General features: G+C 39.1%; 2 protein-coding genes across 2 annotated transcripts; both read left to right on the top strand.

Annotated features, from left to right (window-relative positions):
- The first annotated feature begins 18,662 nt into the window (after nucleotides 1-18,662).
- On the top strand, nucleotides 18,663-21,843 carry ncoa7a (nuclear receptor coactivator 7a). The gene is made up of 6 exons (XM_079164156.1): nucleotides 18,663-18,777; nucleotides 19,075-19,227; nucleotides 19,422-19,574; nucleotides 19,701-19,796; nucleotides 20,318-20,391; nucleotides 20,594-21,843. The coding sequence occupies exons 1-6, from the start codon at nucleotides 18,664-18,666 to the stop codon at nucleotides 20,730-20,732; spliced, it is 729 nt and encodes a 242-aa protein (XP_079020282.1). The 5' UTR covers nucleotide 18,663; the 3' UTR covers nucleotides 20,733-21,843.
- A 1,011-nt stretch (nucleotides 21,844-22,854) lies between these two features.
- On the top strand, nucleotides 22,855-25,674 carry hint3 (histidine triad nucleotide binding protein 3). Its single transcript, XM_079163894.1, has 5 exons — nucleotides 22,855-22,986; nucleotides 23,595-23,712; nucleotides 23,904-23,973; nucleotides 24,480-24,606; nucleotides 24,771-25,674. The coding sequence occupies exons 1-5, from the start codon at nucleotides 22,858-22,860 to the stop codon at nucleotides 24,816-24,818; spliced, it is 492 nt and encodes a 163-aa protein (XP_079020020.1). The 5' UTR covers nucleotides 22,855-22,857; the 3' UTR covers nucleotides 24,819-25,674.

The following is a 25,674-nucleotide window of genomic DNA, read 5'->3' as shown; positions in this document are numbered from 1 at the left end:
CTCACTTATATATATGTGTCCGTCCCTCACAACGCACGCACACACATCCCCTAACATTCCTACTAGACATCATCTGACAGCTGAACAATAGCAGGCGCACAATTAGAATTTGAACCAGGAAGAGAAAATCAACTTGAAGTTTCAGTTCAGGAAGTTAGTTTGCATCGCACTTACGGGAAAGGCATTCATTGTGATTCACCGACCTAAACCAGTTGGTGATTCTCTCTTTAATCTGTATCTCATAAATTACCTCATTAAGTTCAAATTGAGCTGTGACATTCTTGATACATTTGCTGCTAAAACCTGTGTAACATCATTTTAAATTATTTTGGGTCACTAAAATGGATTTCAAAGTTAATTCTTGAGCGTTGGAAAAGTAGTTGTTAAAGCAATCTCACCTCAAGGTCCATTTAGTAGCAGCTGTTCTGGAGCTTTCATTCTTTTCACATGTTCTGTATTTGCAGAAAGAGTTTGCCCAGTTGTCATGGAAATGTAAATGTTAAAAATATAAATAATTTCTAAACACTTCAAGCACATCTCACCCATGTTGGGTAAAAGAGGGTTAAAAAAACAACGTCTCAAAACAAATCCCTTGTTGGAAACATCATGGACAAAAAGTCCTTGAAGCTGCTGTGATGAACTCTAATTTTGTGTTGATCTTGACGTCCCTGCAGACAAAGCAGCAGTGTTTTCAAGCACCAGATGCACTTTAGAAAAGCTCTCATTTAACTGGAGTAGGGTCTGACAGTGTGCCTTTGCATTGTGTTTAATGTTTATTGTTGTGCACCATTCACCTGGTCAGATTCCTTGTATGTGTAACTTACTAGGCAATAAACCATTCTGATTCTGCGCAGTCCTGGATCTCTCATGCCTCCCTATCCTCCAGCGGGCCCAGCAACATGGCCTGGGCCCGCTGCAGCGTGGTGCTCTGTGTTTGCTGCCAGCGGGCTCTGGCGGAGCAGCAAGGCGAACCTCTGCTCCTGGCTGGAGGAAGAGCCGCTGCTGCTCTCCTCTCACCGGAGCTCCGACTGCAGGTCGAAAGGCTGCAGTGGATCTGAGTGGCACCGCCGACAAGCATTAATGAGAACTATATAGAAATAGCCGTTTTCTCGCTGATGGTCTTGTTTACTTTTGAAGGTCATATAGAAGCATCTGTATTAAATTGAGACAGTTTAATTAATAGTCAAAGTTCCTCACAGTAACTGTGGCATCCGTGTAACTTACCAGAACATGACACGTGAGGAAAGTACAAAATCATTTTTTAACTGGTTCTACTGGAACAAACATTCTTTTAGGACACTTATCGCAACCCTCCCTGTTTGTGTTTGTACATGAAGCCTACACCTTTCTGATCAGTATAAACTTGCTTAGTTTTGTCACTATGCATATTTAATTTGTATAACTTGAAAGCGACTTAAATACATTACAGAGACACTGATAATACTACTACTACTACTAATAATAATGATTATCCCCAAAAACTAATTCACAAATATTCAGATCAACACACATCAAAATTCACAGTGGTTTTTCAACTTTATCCATCCTGAAGGATATTTTAAGATGCTCGATACCTTTAGATAAATGTATAAATATACTAGTTACACATACATATTTAAAAAATATATACATATTAATAATTATAATAATAAGCACAAATGACAGTGCAGTGCATTCATGAAAGTCCAAGGGATCAATGTTCCATATTACAAGAAATGAACATGACTGAACAGAAGCATCAATGTTTTTGTATTACTATGATGAAAAACAAAGACTGGCCGGATTATAATGGTGTTTGGCTGGCTGCCAACATCCAGCAAGAGTCTTTTGTTGTGAAACAGGAATGATGGGTTTAAAAAAGTGTTGAGGAGCGAGAGGAATGAGATTCTGTTACAACAACACTTTGATTAAGTTGAGGTGGTACATGAAGAGTGTTTGGAAGTTGGAAATGACTCATGGAAACACAAATAAATGGTTCGATAGGCCTTATAAGCAAAAGTGTCATGAAACACTTCTTATTGTTTTGTTTTTAAATTTGATTTATTTCAATTTTCTATCTGCAAAGTTGCACATCAACAGCATTTTGCATTTTGTCAGTATTTCATGAAAAGAATGTTGTTCCAAATATTCCTTTCACTCAGTGTAGATAACGTGCTTCGGTCAGTGGAACGACACCTGTGTCATGCCTCATTGATCTTTGCTCTTTTCTCTTTTTTTGTTTTCTCTTTCTCCTTGCTTCATCTTACATTTCTTTCTTTCACTCTGAGGTAAAGCAAGAAGTAGGTTAAGGTCTCCTCTCCTCTCCACTAGGTGTGTGGTATGCTGGTTGGGATTGTAGTACGGGATACAGAGTACTTTCATCTGTCAGTTTTCTGCTTTGGCAATGTGTTTTAACAGAATGGTCTGACTGCTTTGACTACTTAACTGTTTCACTGTTTGTGTCTTTCTTTCTTCTAGTCTCTGTGAGCTGCAGGTCTGTATCTGGTGACAGCAGTAGTAGTCACTCTCTCTTTGTTCAAAAAAGCAATAACACACTGCAAAAGCAGATACTGTCTTCAATGACAGTAAGGGAGGTCATGTCCTCAGTATTGTTTTGGGGAACGATGACCTAAGGAGTTCATATTCAACAAATATGAACAAATACACAGGGTGGGATAGTCGTCAGAAAGCCCCTTTGAGTTGTTTTCTGGGGAAATAAACAGTATTTGAATTATCGTTTCTCCACAAGAACTAAATTGCTGGCAGCGTGGAGTGTTTTTTGAAAGAGCCTTTATGCAATCACTCACTCTCACTATAAAACAAAGAGTTGCTGTCTGTCTGTCCGTATGTCTTTCATATGTCTTGACAACCGCTGATCTGACCTTCTTCATACTCAGCAGTGATTTGGATGTGTTTTTACCTCGTGACTAAGACTTTTTCTGACCATGAGTAACCGTGACTTGGGCGTGTATTTCAGGGGTGTATTTAGAGATTTGAGAGCCCCAGACTAATTTACTTTTCACCCTTTCTCTATCTGGGAATGTTGATATTGGCATTGGTACAAGAAGTTATCTCAACTTTTTTTGAAACTGCCATGTTGGGGTTGGGGAGACCAATAACTCCGGCAGCCATGTTGGTAATGGGTTTGAGTTTAGCCCGTTAAGTTAACGGTTATATTAATGTGCCTCCCCTTGCTTGGACCACGGCCATTTTGATCTCAAACACGCATCTGGAAAGTTTTGTGATTGCGTCTTGCATGGTTGCAAATGCTATTGCAGTGACACAATCTGCCCACAGAAATACAAACACCTGGCAAAAGTGCTCAAAACGGCCTCTGCGGTAGTTCCCACTACAGTAGGTGCAATGATGACACACACACACACACACACACACACACACACACACACACACACACACACACACACACACACACACACACACACACACACACACACACACACACACACACACACACCTACACACACACACACACACACACACACACAAACACATACACAGACAGACTCATGGGGGAAAAACAATACCAGCATTCTTTAACAAGTAGAAATAAATAAAAGAAGGTGTAGTGATTTCATGAAAGTCCAAGGTATCTATTTCCCAATTACAAGCGTTGAATACACTGAACAGAAATGTAAATGTGACTGTATCGACTGGCTTGAATCATTATTGTGTTATGATGGATCCCTGGTGTATTTCTTTGTGAGCGCATCATAAAATCATGAAATCTACAAAACGAATTTGCACGTTCAACAAAGGTCAGCCCTAAAGTCTAAAGTTTATTTTATTCTCTGTTTTTCATTACTTCTCTACAGCACAATAAATGACCACCCTACCTACACATCTGGTACCTGGTGACATTCTTTTATTCATACCGGATTGCTTTTTTAGCTATGCAAATGAGGAAGACAAGGAAATTTTCCCTGCCATGTCTGGTCTCTGCCAAGAAAGAATACTTGTTGTTATACAACAATTAGTTGGAAGATGGAAAATAACTCTTGTTTTCTGAAGTGTTAAGTTGTCATAAATGTTTATGCTAAAACGCTCATGATTCACATGTGGCAAATTTCTTCATGTAATGTATTGACGTCTGTGAGTCCATTTGCTTGACTGAGATGTTGTCTAATTGCACATGTACCATGACATTTGTGCAGAACTTTGGCTTGGCTACATCTCAAATATCTTAAAACCTGTTGTAGGAGCAAGGAATTTGGCCGTCTCTCGGTCACTGACGGTAATCGTGTTATTGTGTGTTGGTGTGTGGGTGTGTCACCAGGCATTCTTAGTGAGGTATTATTATAGCCTGCAAAAGAAACACAAGAACAAAGCCTTACTGACGATACCGGCAACGCTGTTTAGTATTAGTCAACACTTTCCGCACATATTGTTCTGTGCAACTTCTTGTACACACTACGGCAGACATTTAATATTGTCATACAGACGTAAACAACTCGAAGGTTACATTGTATTTAGAATCAAACATATCCTTGTCTCATCTAGAAAACAGTAAATGTGTTTATTTGATTGTAAAGTGTTTATAAACAAAATATAGAAATACCTATAATTTTTTACTCCTACCAGCATCTATAATCCCCAAAAATATATCTTCAACTGGGGAATACTGACATAAAAATACATTAATTGAATTGTATCAAGCAAATGAGCATTGTTATCTTCACATTTATTCTATTCTTCTAGAAAATCATTTTTGTCTATTTTTTGTTTATCTCTGACAATGTTATATCAATTTGGGGCACTCTGCTGGTTCCCTCTGGAGCGGGCGGTAAGGGGATGGAAGGCTGGGTCACCGTTAATATTTCCTAAATATATATATATTATATACGTATATACAGTATAGCTGACTGATAAGCCCCCACAAAAGAACAGGCCCCTTTGGTCTGGGAGCTGTTTCTGTTGTAAAATAAATAATTGAATGAATTAAATAATATTTAACCCGGTTGACCCGGCCTGACTGATCCTACGTCCTGCTCTGGAGCTCCCTGCCCTGGTCGTGGTTTGCTGCCATTGGACGGGGCGATTTTTTTCGTTTTTGTTACGTTAAAAGCACATTTTTACGGATGTTATTATTTTGTAGTTTGTGTAATTTGCCCTTTCATTTATTTACTTTCTTATGGTCTTTTCTTTCATTTCAAAAGGCTCAGGCACGCACACACACAAACACACACATACACACACTCTGAAATCACACCGTTCTCCCATACACTGACTATATGATGTTAGCTGGCTTGTGTCTCACTGGTCTTGTCGTCCTCTTGTTGTTATGTTTATGTATTGTCTCTTGTGCAATACAAATTAAAAAAATAAAGAAAATGAGCAAGACAACATGTGAGAATGTTGGAAGTCTTGTGGTTTGTGTTGCCAGAGACAACCACACCCAGGGGATCTCCAAATAAAATGAGATCACTGCTGTCTACCAGTCGGTTTAAAAATAGCAGCTAGACGTTGTCAGGTGTTGCAAAGTCGACCTACAGAAGTGGCTGGCATCATCATGAAACCATGAAATGCCAGTGGCGGGCCGTCAGGGCCTGCAAAGCCTTCTCTGCTGGCCTAAACAGAATCACAAAGTTATAGCTATTTTATAATTTAATATTTTTTCTTAAATACATTTAATTTTTTCTTATATGTATTATAATTTATAAAAATATTTTTCCCATTATCTTATTTTCTCATTGCACAGCTACTGTGCTCCTCAGTTGCTCTGCTTCCAGTGCAGCTTGTTTTAAGTAGAGCTTTTATCCAATCAGATTTCACCTCTGTGTCTCTAGTAAGAAGAGAGGCCCGAGCCTGCAGACTCACCCAGTGCTGCCATGTGCAGTTTAAATTGAATGGGGACGATATTATTGATTCGACCAATCAGATCTTTAGTTTGGGATTCATGGCCCCACCAGAGCAGTTTGCAGGCCTAGTTACGTCAGCTCAGAGTCCAGATGCCTCTCTGCCAGCAAGGTGCAGAGTGTGCTGTGATTGGTCAGTGGGCGGGCACGTGACTATGTGCCCGCGAAACATGATTGCTAGCAGAGCTTAGTAGCAGACAGAGTTCAAGTGGAAATATTTGAAAGACATTTTACCTAGCTTTGTTTTTTTAATATGAAATGGCGGAAGGAGGAGAAACGGATTTAGTGGCGGAGTTACTGGGAACGCTTTTCTCAAGAAGGACATTTCTGAACAAACTGGACAGTAAGAAACGACCCCACAGCTAGCAGCCCTGACCCTGACCCAGCCAGGAAAATGATTTTTATGCAGTGTCAGAAGCCTTGCACATGTTATGGCTGGGAATGTGTTTCATTTTAACTGAGCGTCGGTACTTTTGGAGAGACTCGAGTGGATCTACAACTCACAACCGCGGCCCGCCCTTCGCTGGTCCATGGCCGAAGACGACCACCGAACTGTGGCGGAAAACGGACCACCGACCGGCCGCGGAAGATGGACAAGCGGCAGCGGAAGACAACCGAAAGTCGGTCAAAGACGACAACCGAACAGCGGCGGACCACGGACAACCGACCAGCGGCGGATCCGGTTGGACTTCTTACTGGAACTGATGTACTGGGATTAAACTCTTTGTCAGCATAGACAGCATTTGGTAAGTGAACGATCGTTTGTTTACCTCTACTGTTCATTTGTCTATCGTGGCGTTTTTATGAATAGTATTTGAATGGCTCGTGCTCGTGTGGTGGAATGCGTGGATCCGCTGCAGGTCTGCTGGATTGATTTGTTGCTTTGTTGTCATATGAATATATGCGACTGCTCTTGTGAGTTTGTCATTGTGTTACATTGATATGGACTATATTGTCCGTTAATGACGCAGCGTCCCGTCATGCTCGTATTCATGTATCTGCACATTTTATTTCATTTGTCAAATGTTGCAGTGTTATGTGAATATGCGGCTTTTACACGAAACAAATAATAACCCGTAGCTGTGACGTCATAATGAGGTTATTAGAAGTGGAGAACAGCACTGAAGGCCCAGGTATAAAATCCACGGCCCGCCACTGTGAAATGCCCTCTGTTGGTCTCAAAGTACACAAGCAGGAAAGATGGGAAGGAAAAGTTCAAAGGTTGTTTTAGAAATGTTCCAAAGAGGAGGCTAAAGTTTGAGATGACATCACTAGAAAAGAACTCCTCCATTGTTTCTTTACTTGCTGATTTTCTTCTTTGATATTGTAACCCTGGTTCTATCAGCGCAGGCGGAGCCCTCTACTGGACTTCATGGGTATTACTCCAATCACAAGCATGCATGCATCATGTGCCAACACAAATATGTACAGCTGTTCAGTGCACCTGATGGCATTCAACGTAACATGCCAATGCACAAACTAAGCAAAGCAGTCCGTCTCCAAAACCAACAAAATATACCTTAAAAGAAAGACTGATTATTTCTCCACTTCTCGTTCACTTATCAGGGTTTCTCTTTCGCTGCCACTTTTTACAGTTTTGCTACAACTGTCTTTTTTTTCAGGGTTTTCATTTGAAAGAATGATTCAAAAAAAGTGACTGGTGTTCTAGTCACTGTGTCCTGTCATGCCTCCTCTCTCCAGTAGTCGCCCTCAATGAGCTTCTAAAGATTTGTAAACGTGCATGCACAGCTGTTTAGTTGTGCTTCAGAATATAGATAAAACCTTAGCAAGCAAGTGGATGTCAAACAAAAGCAAGTACAAGTTACAACATCACTTCAAGTGAAAAATTATGTGTAATTCCAATGGTATGACTTTATATTATATATATAATTAGCATATCATAATTATTGTTTGCATATCCATATAAATCAGCATTGCAATTTAATGTCTTTGAAAGCTTGGAATGTTTGATTGTATGTGGTGATGAAGAATGCTTGGTAACATGCTCTTGAACTGACTGGCCCCATGGTTGGTTCAACACTTTGCTTTGAAATTGTGTTACTTTACCCATGTTTATGAATGAAAGTCATGTTCTCCTTCCTCAGTCAAGTTCTTTTTTAATTTTAGATTTTTAAGTCAAGCTTTAATCAATTGAAATGGCCTCATGTCCTTTTCATACTGTCCTCATACTGAGTTGGTTGTTGCAAACCACCATGAATCTTTTTTTTAAATCAAAGGAAACACATGGAAATACTTCCTAAACTCTTTTGAACTATCCTTACCTCTTTTTCTTTACCTAGCTTAGTTTTTTTACTCAATGGCTGAAGGAGGAGAAACGGATTTCTGTGTTGGGATTTAACCGTGGGATTAAACTCTTTGTCAACAAAGAAAGGAGGATGGAGTTTGTCTTTAAGTGAACAGCATTTGGTAAGTCAACTGCGTTTGTTTTTTTACATCTAATATCTGAATGGCCCTCGAGTGTGTAGCAGAATGCGTGTTCCGCTGCAGTGTTGCTGGATTAATTTGTCATGCTCTGTTGTCTTATGAATATATGTGACTGGTTCTTGTGAGTTTGTTGTTGTCCTTGTGTTAATTATATAGATTTGGACTATATGCATTGTCTGTTAATTACGAAGCATACCGTCATGTGCAGAGTTATTGTTTGTTAAGCTAGTTTAGCCTCTCAGAAATGCGGGGCATCAGCTGTTTTTGTTGTGTTTTTTTTTGTTCCGGGTTGAGAGGTCACAGCCTGTTGTCTCCTATGTGAGCACAGTCCACCGAAAACATTATATTTCCCACAATTTAAGCTCATGCATTTTCCAAATGCACTAGTATTATTCAAACGTATTGTTCGGTTTGTAAGCCTCATACCGAACGGTTTAATACAAATATGTGTATTGTTAAACTCCTAGAAACAAATAACCGTAGGTGTGGCGCCATCATGAGGTTATTAGGTGGTGTTTCAGCTGCAAGACAGCACTGAAGAACGAGGTATAAAATGCACGGCCCGCCACTGTATAAACTGTATATATATATATATATATATATATATATATATATATAGTTGAATACAGCTTGTTAGATAGATAGATAGATAGATAGATAGATAGATAGATAGATAGATAGATAGATAGATAACAAAACAGTTTAAGTCTATCAATGTTGGATTCTGCATGTAGAAACATCTGTACTCCTGCACAACTTGTAGCAAAACAGTTTTGTGTGATTTGATGTTTGAATCGTCTGTTCCCCTGAAAAAAATTGGTTAATCTTCTGTAAGTACTGAATCCTGCAGTATATATTCTCACTTACAAACAGGGGTGGTAGTATTTACAGTATACAGTACTACATTGTTCTGGGAAAGATGGCGAACTGAAACTTGAGCATGAATGGCCCATGTTGAACTTTGCCATGCAAGAGGACTTCTGTATAGATCAGCAATGGTGTCGCCATACTGGCAAGCTGCATACTATACCTGTCATGAACCTCTAAGAGTCTCTTGAACCAGAGCGCTACCGGGAGCAGTAGCCCACATTGCAACACCATAAAGACATGTAACAACAACTCCTGCATACCCACATAAGTCTGTATTCATTTGCATGTCATGGAGGATCATTTACAATCTGCCTTGCATCTCATCCTAAAGGCATTGGCCTTTAATACAGGAATGAGCTGTCCAAATACACCAATATCTTATGGTTTCCTGGAATGGGAACATGTATAGAGGTTTGATTGATTGTTTTTTGCGATATTTAGATGGAATGAATACCTATAGGTATAGTGACATGTAAAATAAATAATTTTGTACTAATACCTGACATAATACATTTCAAATGGCACAGATGGTACCCAAATGTGCCCACGGCGATCAGTTAAAAGATTCCACCTGAATATGTCTCTACTAAAACCTCTCCAACTTTGCTCTGCTTCACTCTATAAGCATCAGTCTGTGCACAGGTTATGATCAGCTGTTGTGATATGGTTTCCTAGAGGTTTTGTGCTGCAACTGCTTCATTCCAAAGGGATATTCACTCTAAACGTGTACAGCTTTGTCAGGCGGCAAACTAAATGTTTTATTTATGCAGCATTCCATCTTCATTTGCAAATGCCCAGTAACATATTGATACTTCCACCTCTGCAGAAATCTCACAAGAGTAACTTTTATTACGACACCAAGATCATACAAATATACCTGAAAATATATACCTGGCCAGAGTTCGTGGCCTAAGTGTCAACTGAGCACTCCAACCTGAATACATGCAACCTCCTCTAAGTTAAGCATTTTATGTGGGGCAGAAACAGTTCACTGCCAGGTCAGATTTTGATGAATTAACTTTTTGAGCAATGGTATTTTACAAATTTGAACTACTCGCAGTATATAGAGGGTGGGGGATTTTTTTTAACCATGGAATTTTCCACACAAAGAAACCAGTGACAGAAATGATTCATGTACATGAACTAGGTCATGATCACAGACCACAACAGCTTACACTTTTCACATGTTTACATTTGCATTATTTATAATAATAATACAATTAATTTGTATAGAACATAAAGCACATATATACTCACCAGAAGAAAAAAACAATCCAATTTCTTTCAACATAATTATTATACACATTTCTGTAATGTATTTTGGCTATTTCTGCATTGAGACAGGCAAAAATAGGAATTTGTGTTACTTTTTGTGACAGAGTCTCTGTCACAGAGATATAGATCTACCTCAACTTCATAGCAATGTTAATTGATGCAACATTCCAGTCATTTATCCGTAGGACGACCAATCTAGTTTCATGGCAGGCTGCACAGCTGCTGCAAATGGATCGGGAGCGTAAGGATGGCCTTGACTGTTGCAGCCGATTCTGGTCTAAAGTTTTCAACCGCAACTTATCTGTATATTCATATTGGCATTTTGCACTTAAGCCACTAACTGCCACCAAACTATGTGAGGAACATATCTATACCAAAAGTTCACAGCCAAGTTAGCTGCTCTATGATGCTAACATCATGCTCACAGCTCCCATTCTAACATGCTGATATTTAGCAGGTTATGTTTATCATGCACACTATTTTAATTTAGTTAGCATGCTAAAATATGGTATTTAGCATTGAATGCAAAGCCAAGCTGAGGCTGATGGGAATATCATCAACAACTAATTAACATTTTAATCTGGCCTCCCGTACAAAAGTTAAGGGATCACCAAAGTTACAAATCATCTAATAGTCAAAACATTTTACTCCGAACCACATTTGTCAACCTCATGATGGACAATAGAAGAAAAGTCAGGGGATCACGGAAGACATTAGGATTTATTGACTGGGGACCATGAATGTTTGTAAAAATTTGATGTCCAACAAAGAGAAGAGATATTTCAGTGGTGGACTGACCAACAAACCAAAAATAAAGAGTAACAAAAGGCATCTTGGTAAATTTTGTCCATTGTTAAGATTGAATATTAATCGTCATCACAATAAAAAATATAATTATAACAGCCAAATATAATTATATTTATTATTGTGATTTGTCATGGAATCCTCAATCAACGTTGAGCCCTCTTATTTTCTGTTTTTACTTTTTCAAATTTGGAAACAGGTTTTAGTTTAATTCTAATGGAATAAACAACGGATGTGGTAAGAAATTACGTACATTTCCTTGGTTAAACTCCTTTACCCCTGTTTCAGATGTAGTCCCATCTTCCAAGAAGTGCTCACTTGTGGTCTTTCTTAACCTCTGTGTAGAGACACACACACACACACACACACACACACACACACACACACACACACACACACACACACACACACATACACAGCGAGCAAAAGCAGTGCTGTATCCGGTGCAAACCAGTTTTTGTGAGATTTTACTTGCAGCATGCAGACAAAAAAAGAACAACAGCATAATTGCATTAACCTGGTTTTGAGCACTAATTCTTCCCAACGAGCAGCCTTGTGCAAAAGGTCTATGACTATGCACAAGCGATCATGGCATAAGGTACTGAACTAAAGGGAGTGGATAGAATAATGGAAACACTTCAACACATTTCAAATCAATAAGTGGAATATTACACATTTGTATTTTTGCACTTCAAGAAACAAAGTCACCAATTTGCACTTCACAGCTTCAGCTATATGCACAATGAGGCATTTGCAAGCAAGGGCTAACATGTAGAACTGATCCAGCATAATCCTCAAGCTGATACACTTTCCCCTGTAACCTTTGTGTGAACTCTTTTGTGGCCATGCTCTCTGAATTGATTGACAATTGTTCAGTCCTGTTTTATCATCATTTAGACATGTACACTGTTGACTTGCATGCATTGTACACCCGCACATAAACAGATGAGAATAACTTATGTATAAGTAAACATTTATAAAGAGATAAAATCCACACACACACACACACACAAGAAGATACATACAACCTGAACCTACGCTCATGCATACTCTACGTGAGTTTCAGCAGCAATAACCCCCTAATGGACTTTTGGATAGTTGGAAATCAATTCCCCCACAGGGTTCAACTTGTGGTCATGTCACTTTAAGATAAAATAATTTGGTCAGTCTCTACAATGACCAGAATCAAACATGTAACAACGTAATGGATTGCATTGCACCACAGGGACCATTTCATTTTAATAAGTTGCCAGTGTAAAAGGAAAAATGTTCACTGTCATAAAATGTTGATGGTTATGTTGTAAATAGGTTTGATATTGTTCAAGCCAACTGTGTCTGCGAAATGTTTGTGGTAAGAAAATGGTCTTTGTGGCAAAAGCACATATGGACATATGAAGCATCTTAAATTGCCATCAAACTACACAATGGCCTCAATCTTTGCATTTATCTACTAGTGATAGTCACCCTGGATATTGGATTTCTCCAAAGTCAACATACCGTTACAGAGAGTGTTGCAGAGTTACACTTACTTGCAACTCTAGACCACAGAGTGGCAAGGCTTGCATCTGCAACAAATCGTCATTCGTCAAATGCATTTACATTCCAGGCTCAGAAACGTTTGCAGGAGTAAATAAGACCAGCCTGTGGAGTGATGCTTGTTTGTGTACGTGCCTGCACGCCTCATTACTGTGTTTGTGTCCCGGTGAGTGTGTGTGTACTGAACCCAGAGAAATGAGCATGCTGGCTTGTGGAGGTTTTCCCTATGTCAGGTTGGAAGCATGCAGGGAAAGAGAGGATTTACAAGAATTGGAGGAGAGTTAAAGCAACAATGGCTCTGCCATAACTGCCACAACCAACTGCCAAGAAAATGACGAAGGTGTGTTGTGTGTGTCTGTGTGTGTGTGTGTGTGTGTGTGGGTGTGAGCATGTCTTCTGTATACACGCACCCTTTCCCAGAGTCCCACAGCCTCTGGGACAAGACACAATATCTAATGGTGAGTGCACATTCATATAGAAACCTCTTCTTTGACACACTAGTTTGCATTTACAGTGAATGGAATTTTCCACAGTTATTAACAGGACCATTACCTTATCCCCCAATCATTTTGTAGCACTATCGTGCCTCAATAAGAGAACTCCTCAAAAGATTAAAAAATATTTGAGCTGTACTCATGCAAACCGTTATGTCTGAATATTTGTGCAGTTTGCATTAAAATATGGTGATGTGAATTGTTTATTGTATTAACAAAGAATCATAACTAAAATGAGAAAAGGATGCCTTGCACAGCCATGTTAACTCATGGGTCAAAACTCGATATAGAAAGGTAAAATTACAGTCACACGTATGTGTGCGTGTCTACGTTGCACAGCAGAAAATTGCATGGACCAGACAGCCAGTGAACGGACCAATCAACGTCCTGGAACGAGATACTGGCAGCTACATTCATGGTTTAGGTGTGTACGAGACAACGCGGAGAAGCTACTGTTTGGTGGCTCCAAAGGAGGTTAGCGTAGATGCTACAATAGCATCCCCCCCCGCTGCTGCATGCTCTACTCACAGCAAAGCAGCCTCCTGGCTGTGGGTAGGATGAGGTTCTGAATCTTTTTTCTGGGACTTTGGATTTAATTCAATAGACAAGTCAAAACACATATATACGACGATTGTATTATTGACAAACCCTCAGGGCCGCTCTGGTTCTTAATTCTCCCGACTGAGGGCAGACTAACGCTACAGTACAGGTCTGCATTTTGCATGTTTTAAACTAAAATTCTAATTTCTTTTATCAAATTTTTGTGTTGATTATTATTTTTTTATTCTTGTGTGGATTTTATTCTTGCTTGCTTTGATGACAGGAAATACTGCAAACCATGCAGGTGGTGCTATATTGAGTGGGAACCAGAATAGAGACTTCTGATGTCATGGAAAGCAGTGGGTTGACTTTTGGAAGACAGAAGATGAAAGACACAAGAAACTACACCCTTTTCTCGTGTGAACATTTCATCCACCCATGCACACTGGTGTCATAACTGCTATTAACATGTCATTTAAAAATCCCACAGTCTTCCTAACACAGAGCATTGGACAGACTTAAGTTGAGGACAAAAGAGGAGCTCAAAACCTAACCGCCAATTTATGAAAAACATAAGAAATAAAAAAAATCTCAGCAGTGATTTTTTCTGCCCAGACCTGAATGGGTCATCGGGTAACAGTGTTGAGTTCTTCTACATATGTATATACACATGTACACATGTGTAGGGCTGACACGTATGCATGCATCAGGTGTGCATATTTGAGTGTGGGCACATGCATGTCGGCTGGTGTTTGCACATATGCATTTATATATATATATATATATATATATATATATATATATATATATATATATATATACTGTTTAAGTGTATATATTTTAAGTGTGTTTATCTGTGCGCCCATGTGTTTGCTTATTGACCTTGTCTTGTGTCAGACCGCACATCGTCTCAAATTGATCTCTTCCATCCTACTTCTCTTGTGTAAGAGCATCATGATTAATTGTTGACCCCAGAGTGTCCCCATTGTACTCTCCTGACCTGATATTTGAACATGAACAAACCTGTGTTTGAGCACTGCAACCATTATCATTTGTTAATTTAGCAAAATGCAGACCTGTCATCGTTGTGAAAGTATCTTTGAAGAAGATGCTGTATATACTTTTACTGAATATATTTCTTGACTTAATAGACCACCATTTTTACAGAGAAGACTGTAGAAAGCTTTGGTCATAAAACTGAAGATATTTGGAAGAAACACCCTCAAAGCAGCTCTCACAATAGGAATACTGTTTCAACAGCTCAGCATGTTCAGATGAACTGGCCCATTGAGTTTATTTGTTTTTGTTTTAATGACTACAGATAGAAGAAAAAGACAACTCTGTGATTCTGTTTGCGCATTAGCGTACAGAGATAATAGCCAACACTAGAAACTGATCAAGTCTGAATGGCTTGTATTGAATATTGATCATTTATTGATATTGATCATTTATTCATGTTCAACACTGCCGTTGAGGTTTGCTGCTTTGATTAAATCTTGATTTGAGGGCTTGAGCCTTTAAATAATTCCGATATAGTGGAGATTGTTAAGATAAAGGACTCAAACGATAGATTACACCAGTGTTTATGTAGCCACCCGTGTCATTGCCTGCAGTCAGATCCCCCTGTGGAAAAAAGCCAACAAAATAAACTCAGCCAACCACATATATAAATATATATATATATATATATACAGCATGAACATGAACAGCAGTTCTCTGCCACTGAATGAAGCCAACACTCCCCGTCAATCTATTCATCATCAAAATTGCTCATGTTGCATAATACCAGAAACTTCCTAATCTAGTGACAGAGTGCTCTGAGTATGTCTTTGATGCAGACCACAGGCATTGTACTATTTACATTTCCTCTGGAGAACTGACAATTTAGACTGGCCAAACAAACCGTTAACAACTTCCCTTTTTGTATTGTTCAAGAGAAACCTGAGACACAGGCAGCTACAAAAAAAAAATAGGCAGCAGGAGAAAGGACAAAAAGAGAAAGTGAGAGAGAGAGAAATGAATGTGATGTGATGCAGTGGTGAAAGAAGTATCCAGATAGTTTAAGTAGTAGTCAATATCACAGTGTACAATACTGCATTTAAATGTCTTGCATTCAAATTCATATTTAAAGGTATAGTTTGACATTTGGGGAAACACGCATATTTGCTTTCTTGTCAACAGTAAGATGAGACGATCAATACCCCTCTCCTGTCTGTATAAATATGAAGGTCCAGCCAACAGCCAGTTAGCTTAGCTCAAAGCCTGAATTCAGCAGAAGACGTCTAGCATGGCTCAGTCCAAGGTAAGCACACACATCTTTTAGCCCATAATTTAACATGTAAACTAATAATATAAGTATTGACATTTAAGTATCAAAATTAAAGCACTCATTATTCAGTGAGGCATCACTGCCATATTATTATATATTATTTGAATGTTTTTAATGATGCATTTACATGAAGGGAGCATTTTAATGTCTGGTTAAATGTATCTGATTAAGGTGGACCTAGTTTGAACTACTCTACCGTAAAGCAATGCATTGTATCTTATATGCTTATTAAAGGTTAAGAATCTGACTCTGGAAAGTAGTCAGTAGCTCAAGCAGTAAGATGAATATAGCGGTGTTTAAAAGTGCAATATTTTGCCCTGAAATGTAATGGAGTTGCAGATACGCAAGGAAAATACAACTATGGTTCCTTAGAATTGACTTACATGTTAGTGTAATTAGTTTACTTTTCACCTTTGATGAGATGGGAAGAGATACAAGGTATCTGGAAAGACTGAGAGACACGAAGACTTTAAACTTTCTGACAAGCCACCTCATTTGGTCACTGAGCCACTTGACGCAGTAACTCCATAAACTCAAGCCAGATTGAAGGACAGAGACCCTGAGCAAGACAAGTTAATGTGTCACCAACTTTGGCTTCCAGGCACCATTGTGAAATCCACATGTGAATATGTGCAGGTCATGTAAAGCTGTCAAGGGAGAAAGGGAGGGTTTATGGTCAATGGGGCTTATCTCAGCAATTGACCCACTGGTTTAAAATGCTGCCGATGGTGGCGATTCAGAGTGGACAGGCCGCTTCAGCATTGAGCCACCAAACATTCTACTCCCCCCTTCTCCTCACAGTTTACCCTCATCTTCAATCAGCCATGGGAGTTGCCTACAGCGTCGGAGAGTAAGTAAAACGAATCAAGCGAACTGTGAACATATGCTGGGTGCTGAATATGGTGGTGTTATCTGGAGGTTAATCAGACAGTACTTTGGATCGCTTGTTTCAATACATTTGAACAAGATATGGGAGCTTCGAATTGCAGACCATTTAATTACGTGAAGATTTAAAATTGTGCATTGGATATAAACTTCTTTTTACAGTCATAGTGATTAGTGTTCTTGGTGTTGTATTTATTAATACATGTGCAAAGGAAGCAAGGGGGAGTTTTAAGCCATTTCATGGTAAAGGAGGTTGCAGTGCAGATTGACACTCTACTGAGTTGGAGATTTTGTGTGAGTGAGTGACAGGAAGAGAGATAAGTCGATGAAGAGAAAGAAAGAGACTTGATTGAGGTTAAACATCCAGAGAGTCAAAGTAGGTTCATACTATAAATTGTTGTATACTGTAACTGCTTTTTTCAATGGTAAATGGACTTCCAGGATTCCAGCCACGAATTGCCCAAAAGTGGCTCTCTTTAGGAAAACCATAGAAGGTGGCCGAATCCAACATAAATAACTCTAAAAAAGGGCTTCCTGATTTTCACTTGTGTCCTCAGATATCCTCAGAACAGCATGATTAATACTCAAAGCATTCAAAGCATGCTCCACTTTCCTGCAAATCATGTCCAGGCACGACCTAAACCATAATAGAGTATTGTGAGTGACGGCATTTGATCAACCTCCAATTTATTTTCTCTGTCATGGGTAATAGAGGTTGGGCCAACTGTCATAAAGTTGCAGCAACACTACTACTTATTTCAAGTCAAAGAAGTATTTCAGCTAAAATGAAACACACAGTGATTCTGCTTTAGTTCAATCATTTTCTGATAACATTATGTCATCGTAACTGCAGAGTGATGTTTGATGATAGCAGCCCTTTGCTTTTCATCTTAAAAAGTGTTAATTTTAGTCATGGCAAACCACGGGAAAAAACACAAAATCTGTTACAATATATGATGATTATCTACTAGTAAAAATGTTCTCCTAATGCTTCTACAGGGTCGACCACCTCTACACCTTCTTCGTACAGTGGTCACCAAAGATCTACACTAAGGGCAAGAAGAAGCACCGCAAGCCCCGCTACCTCATCAGAGAGAAACATCAGAACTGCTATCTGGTAGTGGAGAAGAACAAGGTGGCTGTGATCAACAGGCTCCTCAGTAACCCTGTCAACCCCACTAAAAACTGGGAGGTAAGGTTTGCACAAACACACACAGAGACACACACAGGCGATCAAGGATGAAAACAAAACCCCACTGTGGCTCTTCAACAGCAGGATAACAATAAACACAGTTTAAACATTTACTTAATATTTGTCAAGCATTGGTTTACAAAAATCCTCAAGTATCCCCGACTTACAGTAACTGAGGCACCAGAGTGCTTGGCAGTTCTCCAAGAGGTTCTGGGAAATCCCACAGTCTCCATATATGGACATCCTATGTGGAGCTCCCTCCCATTATCCCAGAGCAGCCTTCACTTTCCTGTTACAGAGAAATGGAACTGTTACACATCAGAGCTAACCAATGAGAAGCCCCTCCGCTCAGGTTTCAAACCAATAGCATTCAGAGACAAAAGTGAAAGTAATGCAGAGGGGAATACAACTTATAAATGCTGCCATTTTCGAGTAGCAGACATGTGGTACTGCAGACAGCAGAGCTTGACAGAGAAATCAGAAACTATGAAGCTACTGCCAGAAAATGTCAAGGTGCTTTATTTTGCCAGTGACTGCATGGAGCCGTATGTTGAGGTAGGCCTGCTGTTATCTTTTTAGGAGGTGCTGTGCATTTATGGGATAAAATATACTTTAATTTGGGGGTAAGAAATGTTAGTCATCATCCATCCCTCCTAGCCAGCTTGTCAGCCAGCAATCCAGTAATGAATTAACTTGTGATGAAGCTGTGATAACCAGCATCTACTAGTGAAATAGCATGTTTTTCTCTTCAAATTTCATGTGTGCCCTGTCTAAGTGAGTTATTCAACCACAAGTTGCTGTACCTAATGTAGAGGAAATTTTCATTTTAGAGCATCTCTTGTCCTCCACCAGATTATCACAGTAAAGGACTCCAAGTGGCGTCGGAGTCTGTGTAGCTCGGGGGATTATGAAACAGGAGAGCCAGAGTACCAGGAGGAGGTCGAAGATGTTCTCCCTGTCCTGAACGACCACAGCCAGCTGCTGGATGACCGACACCTGGAGCGAGTAAGTGTGCACGTACACACACACACACATACACACACACACTGCTTTTTATCTTTTGATAGAAGTCTTAAATTGTATGCCCTCTATGTTGTGTAAATTCTTCGAGTTTATTATTGTATCAAATTTTGAAATATAAACATTTGTTTTACCTTTCAGTCCGACATCTTTTGATTGACATCTCCTTTTCCCAAAAGATTGCTGCCCACATGCCAGCTAAGACCCAGGGCTATCCATGGCAACTAGTCTACAGCACGGCCGTTCACGGGAGCAGCCTGAAGACTCTGTACAGGAATATGGCTGGCCTAGACAGCCCTGTGCTGCTGGTCATCAAAGACATGCACAAAAAGGTTTGCATCTTTATCGGAACTCTCCAAGGCATTTCTGTAAACAAATGAAGTCAAACTGATTTACAATGATTAATAGTAGATCTGTGGGTACTCTTTAAATAACCCAATGTCTTGGTCTTTCTTCAGGTGTTTGGGGCTTTTTCTTCTGATCCATTCAAAGTCAGTAAATACTGCTACGGCACAGGAGAAACCTTCCTGTTCACCTTCAACCCTGACTTCCAGGTACGAGGGGGGTTTCTTATAGATGCAAAAATAATATCTATACCAGCAAGTCTGAGAACTGATGTATTTATATTACAAGTCAAGTTTGCAATCATCTGAGAGCGATTCTTTTCTTAGGAACTAAACACAATCTCAGATTTTGAAACTTGCACACTGGGTTTGATTTAGGGCTGTGACAATATCAGATTTTCCCTACACCATCATCATGGCCAAAATAATTAATGATAATGATGTTCCTGTGATATCTATAGAAAATTTGAGAAAAGTATATGATGCTTTTAGTCAAATTCATCTTTATCTTTGTTTATTGTGCGCTTTGTCTGAGTGTAGGGAGGTGGAGAGTCTGTAACCATTATTTAACAAAAGTGTGAATAAAGAGGGCATGGGTTATTAACACAATATCATTATATGTGTATTATTAACAAGATATCAATATTTCAATTTTATGTTATCGTCAATACCGGTATATCGGCATAGTTTGAGTGCAAGTGTCTTATGTCTTTCATTTGGCATTTTCCCAGGCATACAGGTGGAGCGGTGAGAACTCCTACTTTGTGAGTGGAAACCTGGAATCTCTGCAGATTGGTGGAGGAGGGTAAGTTATGTGGTTATTTATTTCCCCTAAAATATAGACATGCTCACCCAAGGTAAAGGCAGCAGTTAAGTCTGACATTGTCATGAAGAAATAAAAAGCAAGACCATTATGTAATTACTTTATCTGGTATCTGAGAGCATAAACACATTTACAACTTTCAAAAGATTTGATATTTAAGTACTTTGTTTCTTTTTGTCTGTAGGGGCGGATTTGCCCTGTGGCTGGATGCTGATCTGTACCGTGGCTCAAGCTTCTCCTGTCCCACATTCCAGAACAAGTCTCTCTCCACACTAGAGGACTTCAGTGTACTAGACCTCGAAGTCTGGACTGTGCAGAACTGAGGGCAGAACATCTGAACAGACGAGCTAAAGTAGAACCTACTATCCTGTCTGGAGTTACAAAACGTCAAGACTTCAAGGGGTATGTGTGGTTTTAGCCACTACAAAATCTGATAGAGCAGCTGCTTGTCATCTGTGCACCTGGTCCAGATAAACCCACATCCAGAAGCAGAATCCTGCTCTAGCAGTTCTTGGGCTGGACTTTCCGTTCATGCTGGTTTGATCTGTGCCTATAAAAGACAAGTGATCAAATGAAAGGGTCAGGGTCCTGCTGCATTAAACTACTGGCTATCGATCAGTAGCACTGTGCTAAGACCAGTTAATAACTGGACTCTGATGCTTTAAGCCCTCCATACCAACTCTTTGTTGTGGAGAGCATTATAATTCAAAGTTCACAGTAACACTGTTGAATAAAAAGATTGTAACTACTGTAAGCACATTCAGGATTTAAGGAAAATCCTTTCTATTTAACAGCCATGTCTATTTATTGAGAAAAATGTTTTTTTACAGTATTTATCTCTGTGTGTAAGTGTGCATGATAGGGATGAAACGTACTTGGCACATAAAGGGCATAAAGGTTAAATACTTATTTTATGGTAAAAACACTGTAACATTATTGGGCCCACAATGACCTATCTGGACTCTAATTGTGCTTGTTTTTTCTAACATGAGGTCTGGTTTTAATTTTCTCCATTTGAAAACTACTGCAGCAAATGAAGACCTTACCACTCAGGTTGAAAAACAGAAGTGTAGAGTTGCACTGTAAACAATGTGTGCTATTTTATGTGTGTGGTTTGTGGAGGAAGAGACCTCAACTGTTAACTGTCACTTCTATTTTTGGAAAGTGAGACACCTGCCTGCCTATTTGCATGAATAGGAAATAAGGAAATGACTTTTACCATCTATATACATCTAAATGTATGTTTAAGAAAATCTTAACAGGAAAGCAAAGCCAATGTTATTGTTGTTTGTTTTACTTTTTGTTTGTTTGTGTGTTTATCAGTGTCTGCCAGGCAGTGCTGGCACTGCCAATGCTGTTTTGTAGAACCACATTAAAACGTTGTATTTCCTGGTGAAAGACAATATTTTCAGAGCAATCATATTTTATGATGAATAAACCATTAAAACAACATCCCCTTTTCCACTGAGTAAACTGTTTTTTTCATGCTACAAATAACAAAATAGAAGTAGACTCATGTTCGAATTATGATATTTGTGTGACCTTGTACACTAGCTGATGCTACTGCATTTTTTCTATAATATTGCATATAGCTACACAAACAGGCATATGATAGAATAAATGGAACAAACCACAAAATACATTCGCCCATTGACTATTCACTCAAAAAGAGGAAACAATAGAGTAGAACAGAAAGATTACAATAAAGTAAACTTGCAGACTCCCAGACAATAGGCCGCTGTACCTTTAGGAACTTCAGCCAGCTGATAAATGCTTCCCCATACATCAGTGACCTCCTGTTCAATGACTTGCACTCAGTCTTTAGGTTACTAAATGAGCCAACGGGCACCCGTACACTGGCCCTGAGCTCAACACACTGCAAATTTAAAAAAAAAATGCAAATAGACACAAGCAAATTAAGAAAAATCAGCATAATACATGATAATGTATATACATTATCAAAAACAAATGTATTAAAAGTGTTTAGGCTATTTCTATTTAATTGGATTCAGAAATCAGTATCAGTCATTTTTAAGGTAGGCCTACTCTGCCTTTAACTGGACCTATGTACTGAACCAGAAAGTCACAGGAACGACTATGTTGGCTTTTACAGAGTCATCAACTCTCATTACAACGTGACCAAATTTAGATTCAAATTATGGAGAAGGCAAATACTATGCAGTATGCACTTAATGTGCACAACATTAAGGGCAGCTGGTGTTTTCATGAAGCATGACAAGGGGAATGAAAAACTTCGAAAAACAGGTACAATTAGTTATCAAATATACGTTGAACCACATCGCTCCCTAGTGGCAGTTTTATCCATAGACTATATAAAAAGAGTTGATCCCTTCTCATAATATAGATCGACAATCTTTTGGTTTCCCCTTGTGCACTCGATGGTCTCTGGGATCGACTGTGCAGGTCTAGATTGTAAAACCTACAAGAATGGCAGCAGTCGAGGCTACACAACCTTCTCTGGCTGATGTTTCCAAAACCAGCAGCGAAGGATATGAGAAGAAATGTATTTTCTGCAAGATTGTAAACAACGAAATGGGCACGGAGCTTCTCCACTGTGTGAGAATATTGCAATGATTAAATAATATTGAGTGCAAGGCTAGCTAGCTTTAGCCTGTCGCCTTTGTAAACAGCTATGTTCAGAAGCAAGTTAAAGTTGAATTGGCTCTGAAACAAGTGACGTTGTGAAGAAGTAGCTAGATTTAATGTTTGATTTTCTTTGAGACTAACGTTATGCAAGTTAACTGTACAGTAATTTAACTACCACATTTTTTTTATTTGGTCCTATAGTTTTATTATGGTCTATTGTGTTGTATTGCAGGGTGTGCCTCACATTTCACCTCGGGTAATTGTCGGCCTGTATTGTGTCCATGTGCTAGCTTGGTCCTGTTTTATGTAGCTCATATTTGCCAAACTGTTTCCACTATAAGGACCTTAATTCAAGGATCCATTGAATCACACTTTGGCGATTCCTGTGTAGAGATTGCTGCAGATAGGGGACTAAACTGGTGGATGAATTAACATATAACAAAAGGGTAACTAACATGTGTTATTTAAAAAGTGTTGCACTTAAGTAAACCGTGTTATGGGTACTCTTCTACCCTTCCAGTCCTGAAAGTGATGCATTAATTTGCATTTGCTGACTTGTTCATTTGTGTCCGCTGCAGGATGAGGACATCTCATGTTTCAGAGACATCAAACCTGGAGCTCCCCATCATTACCTTGTCGTTCCAACCAAACATATAGGGAACTGTAAATCACTCAGCAAGGAGCATGTGCCTTTGGGTAATGTTTAAACTGCATGCCTCATGACTGATGCTTGTGGAAATGATTGCATTTTGGCAAATTGCCAACTTCAATGTCACTGACAATTCATTGCTAACTAATCCTGTGGACTAAAACTTGTATTTTGTGTTGCCTGTTGCCAATTGTATTACAAAAAAGCAACTTGTGTTTGTTTTTGTTGTCATACCCAGTGAAGCGGATGGTCGAGTTGGGGAAGGAGATCCTCCAGAAAAACAACGTGACGGACCTCAGTGATGTCAGGTGAGCTACATTCAGTGGTGCATTTTCTAGTTCACAGCTCATCACATGAGAAATGAGTGGCTCAGAAATGTAAGTGCTACAATGTGAACGACTGCAAACATTTTCAGCAAAGCAGCTTTTGTCAGCTGAGGTCAAGGCCCAGGTCAGTTTTTCTGTCGGCCAATAGTGAAGCATTATTTCAAGGTGAATTGTCCCTTTAAAATTAATCAACACTATGCCTATCTAGACAGACGAGCAAGCAAACAATCTTCAGTTATGCCAGGTACTTATTAGGAGTATGCATCACAGTACCAGTGTAAACTACACTATGAACTGTATTTACCTGGAGAACAGTAGGTCTCAGTCCAATGGAAATAATCTTCTAAACTGCTGTATAATTGTTAATGACTGATTTCATTACGTATCTGTTGCTTTGTTGATGTAAGTGGAACTTAAACTGAGTTAGCTTTTAAAACATTTAATATTTTTTAAGCTTTGTGCACTGAAGCCCTTTCCCTTGTCTGCAGGTTTGGTTTCCACTGGCCCCCATTCTCTTCTGTCACACACCTACACCTTCATGTCCTGGCACCTGCCAGTCAAATGAGCCTCATGTCTCGCCTCTTCTACAGACTCAACTCCGATTGGTTTATCGCGGTAAACCTCTTCTGTATTATACGTTATGTGCTCCCAGAACAAAACATGCTATTGTATATAATTTGAGGATTAGTAAAAAGAAAATAATCCCTTCTCAATCCCTGATTTGTGCATCATCAGGCCACATCTAAGCAAAATAGGTTGACTTTTTTTCTTTTTTGCAGGCGGACCAGCTGATTGAGCTTCTTAACTCTAAAGGAGAGACCACCTGATCACTTGTTTGGATCCAGTTCTGTCAGTACTTGACTTTGATGTGAGCTAATGACCCAACATTTTAAACTGGTGACATATTTGGAACAAGACACCACTTTTCAGACTTGAATAAAGCCAAATCTTTTTTTGTTTTTTGCTACTTGAGACATGTCCCACCAATGTTTGTTTTTTTACAGAAGAAAATAATAATTTTTCCATTAATCCACCATATAAAAACATGCATTTACTTTATGGACCAATAGCATACGGTGTGATTCACCTGTTTTCATCTGTTGATCACCTTTTTACTGAATGATGGAAAGGTGAGTACAACAATAGATAGCCCATATAATTCACAAGCTGTCGTATTCCCTGGCATGGAGTACTGCCTTAGTGTTTTGCCAATCTGATTTATGCATGTGTAACTGACATTATTTTAAAAACTGGAAGAAAAACGAATTTGTGTGATTGATATGACATATGTTAACTAGCTGAGTATATCACGAGTTCCTCGGCTATGTTGAGTTGTATCTTTCCTGATGGGCATTTTGTGGCCTAGCTGATGTGGGTCAAAGCTCAGAGTAACACTTTCATGAAGGATTTACAAAGCTCCTTCACAGTAGAAGCGGCTAAGTGATCCTCTGACATGTGCATGAAGTGAAGTATGCTTTATCAGCTCAATAGGCACAGAAATATAGTGGGGTATATGCAATGTCTGTACGATGTATGACATGAAGTGAATATTTATGCTATACGATACAACTGTATACTAAGGAATGAAAAGAAAGAAAACTGTACTGTATGAAAGTGTATGTACTTTAAGAATTAATTTAACTTAGAATAAATAATACATTGCTGCTTCTCCATGTGTTCCTA

This window comes from Pholis gunnellus (assembly GCF_910591455.1).
Source record: "Pholis gunnellus genome assembly, chromosome: 8".
NCBI lineage: Eukaryota > Metazoa > Chordata > Actinopteri > Perciformes > Pholidae > Pholis > Pholis gunnellus.
The sequence above is the reverse complement of the archived record's forward strand: the minus strand, read 5'-3'. Positions and strand labels throughout refer to the sequence as shown.